The sequence below is a fragment of the Athene cunicularia genome, assembly GCF_003259725.1.
Source record: "Athene cunicularia isolate RWA chromosome 1 unlocalized genomic scaffold, athCun1 chr1_part1, whole genome shotgun sequence".
Classification (NCBI taxonomy): domain Eukaryota; kingdom Metazoa; phylum Chordata; class Aves; order Strigiformes; family Strigidae; genus Athene; species Athene cunicularia.
The window spans coordinates 91,661,338-91,673,337 of NW_020799091.1; the positions used below are offsets into that span (position 1 = coordinate 91,661,338).

The 12,000-nt window shown below is 35.9% G+C and overlaps 1 protein-coding gene across 14 annotated transcripts in view; it reads right to left on the bottom strand.

Moving 5' to 3' along the window:
• CASK (calcium/calmodulin dependent serine protein kinase) overlaps positions 1-12,000 on the bottom strand; it is a 199,469-nt gene that overhangs the window by 57,542 nt on the left and 129,927 nt on the right. For all 14 annotated transcript variants that reach the window (XM_026841024.1, XM_026841586.1, XM_026841435.1 and 11 more), the window contains one exon: positions 6,184-6,305. In XM_026841024.1, coding sequence (XP_026696825.1) covers positions 6,184-6,305 — 122 coding nt within the window. The remainder of the gene's footprint in view (positions 1-6,183; positions 6,306-12,000) is intronic.

The window sequence follows — 12,000 nt, forward strand, 5'->3', positions numbered from 1 at the left end:
TTAGTGTTCTTTCAAATATGGCCTTCCAGAGAAGTTACCTTTTAGAGAAAAAGCATACTGCACTGGTGATGATGATCCAGCCCACCTGCTGAAGGAATTCTTCAAACAGCTCTCCCTAAGGCTTGGTCATTGTTCCTTCTACATTACTTAGGTAATGAGTTTCCATTGCAGTATGAGAGTCAGTCCCTCCCACTCCCTGGGACTGAGCATGCTGCCTCTGCTGGACTGGGATAAAAGCCAGATTTGATTCCCCAAATAGCAAGGTGCTTTCCTGCCAACATAGTTTCTTTAACAAATATTTTCCATTTGCTTTTTTCTTACAAACATATCAATTAAAGGATAATTAAAATTAGGAAAACAAGGTGTTCTAAAAATGAGAAAGGATTATTTCACATGAGCATAACACATTCTGAGAGAGTTAGCAAGACATCTTACACACATACACTTTCTGATCTGTTTTTGCAAAAGAAACACATTCATGTTTCACTAAATGTTCTACTTATTAGTTTTAACATAATCAGTATTCAAGAGGGTAAGGACCAATGCTGATCCAAAAAACTTGAACCATACTATGTGATCCACGTAGAAAGCCATTCTTATTCAAATCAAAACATAGAAAAATTAGATAATTAATTAAAATATTTAAGCTTTTTATACACAGCTGCTGTTTTTATTTTCTTTTTTATATCATATGATAGATATTCAACCAGTCTATTTGTGATTTAAAAGAAAAGAAAGGAAGAAGGAAATTAAAGTGTCCTGAAAATAGAAATCAAATTGTCTCTTGCTTTGTTTTTTTCCAAAGTATATAATAGAATTGTTAAATTAACACACTTTGCTCAGAAAAGAGCAAATCAGGCATAAATGTATAAAGAGTTTAAAACATTTTTAAACAGAGAACTATAGTATCAGCCACGGCTAGACAGTGGTGAATAACTGCTACTTTTACAAAAGACGTTTGAATTTATCATGCCAATGTCCAAGATTGAGAGGGTAAACAGAACAAACCAAAACAAATCCAGCAGAAAGCTTTAACCAACCATGTAAGAGGCTAAACTGAGGTCCCAACAACATTCATTCTAGCAAAAGAGAAAATATGTTTCCTTAAAAGTCTGGACTTCAGAACCAAATCGGTTTGGATGACTGAGTTCAAAAGAAATACTAAGGGAACTCTGAAGGGTGCATGGATGCATGTTCCTTCGAAACATTACCATTAGCAGCAAAGGAAAACAGACATAAAAGATTCTTTTGAAAAATCAGTATGCCTTGAATATATGCACTGCGAATATAAATTAAACTCGAAAGGGAAGAAGTAGCTACACATATAGATTTGATACATACAGCTACTCCAAAATTTATTTAATCTCATTTAGTTAAAACTGTACATGTGTAATGTGTTATGCCAGCAAAAGGTAAGCTTTTAAGAAAGTTCATAACACTTCTATCCCAGATATACTTGCAGATATAACAACACTTACCTTAACAATTCCATCTGTGGAAATAATGTAACGAACTTCTTAAAATAACAGCCAAAAGTTATCAGCCTAGAGAACTATGTGACTCGGGACAGACAGATGCAGACAAAGCCAGTAGCATAGAGAGGCCCCAGTCACACAAAAGCTGATATTGTTCGCCTGCTGAGCAAAAGTCTCACTTGTAAATCGAACGACATCTGCATTCAGAATCACCCACAGAAAGCGTCCCTGGAGAGGTGACCAAGCTACTTGAGTCAATAGGAGAATGATTTCTATTGTCTCCTTCAATACAGACAGCTGCATAAAATAGTAGCTTCTGGTTTTACTTTTTAGCAAACCTTTCTTCATTTGATGCACTGATGGAGATGAAACATAACGTGTAAAGATCTTCCCCATTAGACACAGCCTTGAAGCCCAGTATACTTTTCAAAACAAATAATCATTGAAGTAAAATCTTTAGTCATGATACAGAAAACAGTCAGACACCAATGCCTCCAAAATTAGTAACCTCTTCACATTTATTTCCAAATTCTTTATCAGTACTGCTGACACAAGGCAGGAATGCCTCCCAGGGTCTCTTTCATGAAAGTCAATAAAAAAAAAAAAAATCTTAATTCAAGCATTTGATAAGAGTTTTAAAAATCTGTCAATGGTAATAAGAAGCTGCTTTACTACTTAAATTTAACTCTCTTTCTCCATAAAGTTATTTATATCTTTTACTTAACTTTATTACATTCTTTATATTCTAATTTGGATACCAGAATGAAACAATCTATAAAGCTTTATATAGGCATAAACCCAGACAGTTCCAAGTCACACACATGAATGACCTACAGCATTCACCAAAATTTTGATCATCTCATTTCTATCAGAAGCAAGAAAAAAAAAAAATCTGTCCAACCCAAAGTTACTCTTTTACTTTATAAGAAAGATCAATTATTAAACAAAAAAATTTTTTTAGGTAGTATTTCTAAATGATTGATTCTAGAAGGCTCTTTTCTTTACTCTCCCTAGTAAACAAAATTAAGTTTTTAATAATGAATTGTGTAACTTTTGTACAGGAAAAACACACTCAACACAATAGAGGGATTCTTTAAAATTATGAAAAAAAAATAATAAAATCACACAGTGAAACTATTCAATAAACCCACATCAGGATATGTTAGTGTATTGCAGGATTTGGCCCAGAATGAATATAAATTACTCGGCAAGTAGTTGGCTCCTTTTACCCCCCTTGTTTTGAACAGCTTTGGCACCCAAGTATAGTGGAAGAGAGTCTTGAGATAGCTATCTAAATAACTGAATCAACTGAAGTGTATCAATTAAAAACAATCAATGGGATGTTAGGAACCTTGCCTTCTATGGTCTTCACAGATGCCTGTCCTAACACCTAAATTAATGGATTACCGAGAAGGAAGACTTCTATTTTGTGATCTATACTACCTGAAAAAAAAGCAACATGTGGGTAATTACACACTTAACACAAAGATTGTACTTTCTTTTTTCTCCTTTCAGAAAAAGTTAGTTCAGAAGCAAAACAAAATATTTCAGCCACAGGAGTAATCTACCATCATGTGCCTAGTCTAAAAATAAGGATAACTCTTGAGAAAGAGTGGGAATATGAGAACAAGTTTAACTGTGGAAAAAGGCCAAGGAAGAGGAACAGTAGTTTTAATGCAAAGTGACAGCCATAACCTCACAACAGGTTAGAAAATTCCTACTTAGTGAAATATAATGCTTTACAGGTAACTTGTTCTGGTGGCCTCATTAACCCCAAATACTCTGAGAGGAATAAACAGTTTCCCTGACAGAACTTCATCCAAGTACAACAGATGATTTTTTCAGAATTCTGAGAGAAACTGCAATAGTATCAACGCATAAACAGAAATCAAACTCCCACATTCAAGTTACTGAAATGAAAAAGCTACCCTTTCAAATAATACTATCTGTGACTTGCTTTAGTCTTTCAAATATGTATTTCATGACACTGCAATTTTTTAGAATTTCATTCTTGATTATTCTAATCAAAGTATCTATGGGAAGATTCTATCATCCCCCTTCCACATAGCATAGTAAAAAATGCTTTTTTATAGCATTCTGTTCTCACAAATATATTATTATAATGTGCATTTAAATGTATCCCTTTCTGCCTAAGAGAATAACCATGACTTTTAAATAAAAGAATGGCAAAATGGTATGAATCCATTGCATTTTTTTCTTGTTTAAAAGGCTACAGCAGACCATTACAGAAATAATGGATCATTAGCAAAGTACTATGAACCAGACTGGTACTGTAAATAACAGAAAAAATAAAAGCATAGGAGAACAGTTAGTGTCTGGTAGACCTGTCATACAGCAAAATACCTGGACTAAGGCCATCTGGTTTACTGAAGCCCAAGAAGCTGTATGACAACATAATAATGGCCAATACATATCTAAAACCTTTCTGCATGAGTGTCATAAGTGTTTTTGGTCTAATTATACTCATGTTATTCTTTTCTTGTCCAAATCTTTATTTCTCATTCATATTATCTGATTACCCTGCTGTACTGCAGCATGCAATATAAAGAGAGCAGTTTAAGCATCTGGAACACAAGCTAGACAAACATATCTTAATGCAAATTGCAAGATGAGTTGTTCAAGATCCAATTCAGGAAAGTCAGGAGCTCCTAATCCCTTCTTCCTGCATGTTTCATATAATTTTATCCAGTGAATGTTTAATGCAAAATGCATAAACAGTTATCAAGAACAAAGATTAGAACTGTAGAGACATATGCCAGAGCAATGCCCTTATCACTTAACAGCTAACTATCTCTGGTTCCTCCAGTCATACAGGCAGCTACGTTGTGGAGAAGCTTTACCAGAAGGCTTATGTTATCATACAGGCCAGTACAGAACCCTGCAGCTGGGTCCTCTTCTGGAGGGAAGTATGTGTGGGTTTGAATCCTTTAAACTTAAAGGATGTACAGAATCCAGGTGGCCTGCTATCCACCAATCAGTAAACAAATTGTAAGAAGTGTACAAACCATCTACTACATTTTAAAGAGTTTGGACACCAAAGGAACTATGGCACCATTTACATTCAGATCATATCCCTGAGAAAGCTGCACATAGGAACTAAAGCATTCAACAATTTTTCAGAAACTCTTTAAAGTTTCTGCAATGATGATCATCTACCTGAAGATCAGATAGCTGGAATAACTCCTATTCCTGCATGTCTTTCACTGGGTAAAAAGCACAGACATCTTGTTAGACTTGTGATATTCAGGGGTATCCAAGCTGTTAAATTTAAGACACAGCAATAAAATGGTCATCATCTATATGCTCCCATGAGCATTCTGGCTTGATTCAGAAGTGCATTTTTGAAATTAATCTTCTGATTATGCCCACCTATCACAGAATCTTCTAAGTTGGAAAAGACCCTGAAGATCACCTAGTCCAAGTATTAGTCCAACCACTATCATTCTTTGCTTTTCATTGTACAGTGTTACTAGAGCATACTGAGCCTAAATAACACTAAAACAGAAGATGATGTTCACCTATCAGTGGTTATTCAGTCCATAGGACTTCAGTATAGCTAGTATGAAGTAAAAGTCCTCAAAATACACAGAATTGTCAAGACTGGGTCCTCAGTGACAACTGCTTTGCTCTGCAGATCTGCTATTGTTATGTTGTAGTATTTGCTAATGTGGACATAGCTGGTGCCTCTGTGGATTTGGTTCCATCTTGATTTTTTTCTCAGGGGAATGTGTAGATTGCTTTAGAAAGCATTTGTCTTGCTTGAAAGCATGTCCTCTGTCTTCAACATGAAGCATCCATATATCCCAGAAAAAAATCAGGGCAAGATTTTTTTGCTTCTTTTTAACCTTTATTTTAGACCCCCATACTGTGTAGACACAGAAATCAATAACAGCATGATAATGCTTTTGAATTTGTCCTTCAGTAAGGGTCTTGGCACTTAGTGAGATGAATGGAGTCTAAGTCTGCAGTGATGCTGAAGGTCCTTGTTTCTGCAAAGCTAAAGTTCAGCAGATATTTCTGCCTCAAAACTATATGTATGTTTTTTCAAATTAACAAAATTTTGGAGAAAGTACAATGTATTTGCTTGTTAGGGCTTCTTGTTTAAGAAACTATTGGGAAATATAAACAGGATTTCTGTATGTGATAAGAAGAAACTTCGAAAACAGGAAGTCCTCAAAGCACCAAAAGTAGCGTGCAAGCATTTTTCTCTCAAACACCAGACTATTTGCTTTTCAAAATTATTTTTGCAAAAGAGTGCTTTTGTTTTCAAGAAGAAAAAAAAATCTATGAATCATCTTATGTCACAGTTGACCTGTACATGTAGCCAGATAGTGAACCATGCTTACAGATAGACTGTGAAGAAACAGGAACCAGATCATGATAATGCTACCAAAGGCACTAATCTGTTTCTCTGGCTCTGAAATTTTTGCACATTTTTTTGTAGAACACCCACTGCTGTCTTATGGAGTAATAGCTCTCATGAACCACCTACACATTCTAAAATATTGGTATGTAAAGTCCTAAAATGTATTTTTTGTGTAAAGTGTTAGTTCTTACATTCCACACCTAAACAAATTCATATTGGTATGAAACAAAAAAAGAGAATATATTCGGGATAAAACAAAGTATTATCCAATGAACAACAGCTACAGAAACTAATTCAAATTGTTTATCACAGAAAACTTACATCTAGTAGCGTGTGAAGATGCTGATCCTGAAAAACACTGTGAAGAAAATCTAAGTCTTTTTCACTGCAGTCTGTAAGTGCATGAATTTCTTCCAGGCTGTCCAGCACTTGTGAGACTGCTCCTATGGGGCAATAAACAGAAAAAAAAGAGAAAGAATAAAGCAAAGACTCATGGTAAACTGAACTTTGGAAAAGGAAACTTTTACTTCATCTGGTACAACTAGAACAGGAACTTTAAAAACCTGGAGTTTTTACAGGAAAACTCACTGAATGAACTATGTGTAACAACAGTGCCTATATATAGTGTAATTATACATAAGAAATGGTTTAACTGAAGAGAAGTTAAAACCAGTTTTTATTAAGTTTAGCTTTGTTCTATTTTAGCCTCATTTTCAACAATGTCTTATGAAGTTACCTGGGTTATCTGCCCAGCTGTCTGCCCTCACGATTCTCACCCCAACCTCCTCTTTTTTCACTTTTTGAACTGCTGGCCAATTTTAAATACATATTCCAAACCAGTAAAAATCTGAAAGAGCTAACACTCTCACAAATTCTTTTAAAACCAGCATCGGGATAGAGGAGGGAAGAGGGAGAAAGACTTGACTGCTGCGTCCTTCAGCAGAGGAAAAAAGGCTGTAACATAAGCTCTGGTTTTTGTTCTGTTTGTTCTGCTTGCCTGGTTATCTCAAACCCAGTTATAGCACTTGCTGCCTTTTGACCAATGGATTGTTTCGGGGCATAGGAAGATGGGCATGATTTTTATATGGCATAAGGGTGAAAAGAGAAGTCTGGGGTATGGGAAAAAAAGAAAGGAAAAACAGGAGGCATTAGGGAAGGTGGAAGTCCATGAGGAGAGTTGAACTCACAGCAGAGAAGGACACAGAAACACAACACAAATGCACAGTAAACCAGCCCATATTGGTTCCTTGTGGAACAATTTGTTTTAAAAATCAGGTATCAGTGGTGGCTGCTACTTGTGTGCATTACTAGAATGCTACCTCTGGCTTAACAGCCATGTCTTCAGTTTTTCCATAGTGGTGTAAGCATCTGGAAAGATGGTAGCATATCCAGTGTTAGTCTGCAAAAGTGCTGGTGTCTGACTGTGAACTGCTGAATGCATTTTCATAAATAAATTCTTAGTTCTGGATACAGAATTCACAGGTTCACAGAATTGTCTAAGTTGGAAAAGACCTTGAAGATCAACTAGTCCAACCATTAACCTCACACTGACAGTTCCCAACTACGCCATATCCCTCAGCGCTATGTCGACCTGACTCTTAAACACCTCCAGGGATGGGGACTCCACCACCTCCCTGGGCAGCCCATTCCAACACCTAACAACCCCTTCTGGAAAGAAATGCTTCCTAATATCTAGTCTAAACCTTCCCTGGCACAACTTGAGGCCATTCACTCTTGTCCTATTGCTTATTACTTGGTTAAAGAGGCTCATCCTCAGCTCTCTGCAACCTCCTTTCAGGGAGCTGTAGAGGGCGATGAGGTCTCCCCTCAGCCTCCTCTTCTCCAGACTAAACAACCCCAGTTCCCTCAGCTGCTCCTCGAACAACATGTTCTCTGTATTTCACTAATTTCTCCTTGATGTGTTTATTCTGTTTACTTATTCATTTGCTAGTGTCCTTTTGTCAAGATAGATAATATCTAAAAAATTGCTATATTCCTTGAAATTCCATCCTCCACTGTACAAACAATTCTTACAAGCCTCCCTTAAGTCAAGCCATTTTGTAATCTATTACATCTTCAGAATGTAATAAAACCAAAAACCCCAACCCCCTCTTAACCTCAACAAGGAAACAAGTTAAATTCACCTAATTTTCTGAAAAACTTGAATAAACATTAAAAAAATACGCAAAAACTACTATACAAGACTAGTGACCTCATGGCTTAGAATGACAAGTTACAAGTTAGAAGGTGTTGCATCACATTTAGTACAAATCTCAACCTAGGATTCTCCTCAGTTTCTTGTACACCAAGGTTAAGAATGACATTATTCCCCTCACAACTCATGGCTCAGGAGCAATAAGATTTCTCAGTCTTCTCCCATTAAATGTGTCTGACTACTTATTTCCAACTGCTGTATTAATTTAAGTAATGTTCCTTTAAAAGAGTGGTGTCTGGTAAGCAAATAAAACTAATGGTTTGCCTTATAGTAGTTGCTGTGCATGGGGACAAGTGCACTGAAGAAGAGGAAAAAACAGCTTCACCTTTGATAATGCATAAGCATACTCAGCTGAAAAGAACTGTCCATATTTTTCTGCCTGCATCGCAGCTTCTGTGCTGGGAGACACAGCACAGAACCTGAGAAAATACAAGGACTGGGAATCTGCTGGTAAGAGCATGGAGAGGTAACAGCTAAGCCTCAAAGCCACGGAAGAAAAACATTACTTAGGGACCCAAAAGGGACTGTGCTGAGTTTCTTTTAGTAATTTCAGTACATAGGTTAAAGGTTGATGAACTTGGAGATCTTCAAGACTGAAGAAAAGTGCTTGACTTTCCAGGATGTGGTTGGCAGAAGGAAATTTGTTAGAATTCTTTTATTTCTATTCTTGTCATGCTTGGAGTTTAAATGAATTATTTTATTTTCTAGCAAAACTTTGCTTTCTGGGCTCCAAGACCTTTCTGTGTATTTGGAGTGTTTACTTCAAGGAAAACTCAAGAGAAGACTCATTTCAGAGGCTCAGATATCTCAAGAGTGTCTAATACTGCTCAGTATTGCTCATAATGACTAAAACTTGAGCCAGAAGCAGAACCAATGAGTAATATGTTCAAAGTTGTCTGTACTGCTGTATTATTGTGAAACACTACATGTTCTGGACCACAACATTATTTGTTTTACAGTTTTATTTATTTTGGGAAATTTTGTGGAATACTTTGAGGTCTTTCAAGTAGAAATAAAGTTACTGGGTTTTAATATTTGCATCTCAACAACCTTTTGAATATGTGGGAATTGCAAAACATTAAGCTTTGTTCATTATGTCTGTCCTCTCCTGTCCATTCGTCGCATTGAACAGACGGCTGTGAAAGAAAGTTTTGAAGAATATCCTTAACAAATTTGATTGGAAGTTTTGACAGTGATTTTGCTAATTCCTCAGAATTACAGTTCTAACTTATGGGTTTTTTTACCTATAGTGTTATGGTGTATCTACTGCCATGTCTTTCATACATTTACAAATAACATGCACCGCATGTTATTGTATAAAAAAGTGACAGAACAATTCTACAGGCATTTTTGCAAACTGCAAAACTATCTCTGTTATAGACATGTGGTTAAAAGCCTAAGAGTACATTTCAGAAAAGTTTGAAATTCAGGTAGAAGGTACTACATAAAATTGACCTATTTTTACAGCAGACCTGTCTCTAAAAATATTAATATTCTATCATATTTAAGCTTCATTTCTAACTTTTGGGGAAAGTGTAAAAGCACTCAGTATTTATAATTAAAGCTTGTATACTCTAGAAATAGGATTTAATCTCTTTTCATCACTGATGATACACCCATTTTAGTCTCAGCATATATGATAAAGGAAGGACTTGAGTGAGTTATTACACAGTCACACAATCTAAAAGCTTAGATTGACCATGGTCTGCAGAAGCCAGGAGAAAAAGGAAGTTGACTAACTTGATTGCATGTGTTTGTTTTTTAAGACTCCCTTAAAGTAAACTGTGTTAGAAAATGGTGCTTACTGCTACAGAACTTCCAAGTAGCCCCAACCACTTAGGTGAGATGAATCTTACCCTGCACCTTAAGTTACTATAAAAATATCTACACATACAATTGCGCAGGAAAGGTTGCAATTCCAATGATACAAGTAGAAGACTCTTCTCCACAGTAATAATAACAAAATCCATACTAAACATGGTTTTGTGAGAAGACTGTGGTAACTGTGGATCCTACTGTAATTGAACATAAGTTCTCAGTGTGGAAATGAGAAGTGATATTCTGAGCCAGGCAGACAACCTTGTATTTCTCATATTCCCATTACCTAAGAAAGGATGGCTGCAACTAGTCACAGTTCCCTTGGGGATGACAACTCTGAAAAGTCAAAAACTATGGGCTCTCACTGTATTAAAAAAAAATAAAATGCTTAGGACAGTCTTCTGCAGTCAGTACTAGTACATGAAATGTTTTTATAGTTAGTAGAATGACTTCCTAAGGATGATACCAAATTGCTTCTCTAGAAGATGGAGATGAATGGAGTAGCTTTCTGCCTACTGAGACAGATATATTATTTGTGAGTTAAGACATATTTGCTTTATAAGGCAATAATTTGGGATTATTCCTTCACCCAGTGTGTAGTCAAAGTTGTCATAGGTATTTCCTGCAGGTTCTATTACCTCATTTATGCAGATGGCCACTCAGAAATAGGTCTCTCTTATAGCTGAATTCTATCTGCGGAGTCTTTGTAGTCTCATATAGTGCCCTTAATACCACCTTAAGTTGGTATGGACAGTGGTTCATGAAGTTGAAAGAAGACAAAGCTTTGGTAAAACAGAGTGCTGTTAATACATCCTGGCATCTAACGATTCTAATCTGGAATGGGCGGTTTGGCTAGAGAAACTGCATGTTAGATGTAGGTGGGAGTTGCTTACTTCTTCCCAGAATAGGAGAGAATAAAAAAAAGAAATCTCTAAAATTCTGTTCCAAACATTGCATACTTGTTCTCCAGTAGCAATATATCTCCACCACAAAACACCCCAAAATTTTGTTTTTCCAAGGCTCAACAAACCAGGCAGGTACAAATGACCTCCTTTCTCATGCAGAGGCCAGTACAGAGAATCATGAGCTTCTTTTCATGTGGCACTGCTTTGTGACAATGACTAAAAGAGTGTTTAGGTAAAAAGACTTAGAACTTGTTGCAAAACACAAAGACTATGTTCTGATTACAAATACATTCTGAGAGATGGTAAAATAATTCTTCGTTTTATTTTGTTAATATTGAAGATTACAAATGGTCATTTAAGTCTTGGTCAGTCATAAACCCTTTCCTGAGTAATGAAAACTTGTTAGAGGATGCCTGACCTTGTTTAATTACAAAATTATTAAAGTGACCTTTTTGCAAGTCTTGTGCAATTACTATACCAGGAAAGGATTCTGCTGAAGATCTTATAACAACCATTATAATAATCGTGTATTTTTATTACAGAGACACTGACAAAATCTAAACCCCTTACATTTGTAGAACTTATAAAATTAAGTTCCTGACAGAAACCATCCACTTTAATCCTGTTCATTCTTACAAACTACCTTAATTTCGACTGGCTTTTAACCATTCTTTATGTTATATAAATATGTAAGTAACTATGCCTTGAAGATTCTATGGTGGTTTTTAAATGGCTAACCTAAACTTAGCTGCTATTTGCAATTTCTCTATAGATCAAATTTCAGTCCTTGTGCCAGTCGATCTACAATCAACACAAGCTGTTTTCTCTCAGCTTCATCTCTTGGTTGCCTTTGTGTGTGCAACCACTGGAAATGAAATTGAAAAACAACCCTGGCTCTCAAAGCACAGGCATTTCAGAAGGTAGAATTTATATTTCACTTTGTTTATGAAGAGATCTGAGGTTAGCACATACAGCAAGCATGGAAGAAAAGCCATCAAAAATCATTAGATTTTAGAGAGATCAGATATCAGAATCACTAAATGAAGTCACTGGATAGAATTTAATAAAAAAAAAGCATGGACATTATTATAAAGTACAGTTATTTTCAGAAAAAAAATATCTTATACTGTGAGATTCTGATAGAACACATCTGGTGAAGTGACGAGATATTTTTTACTCTGTAATGCGGGATTTAAGTTT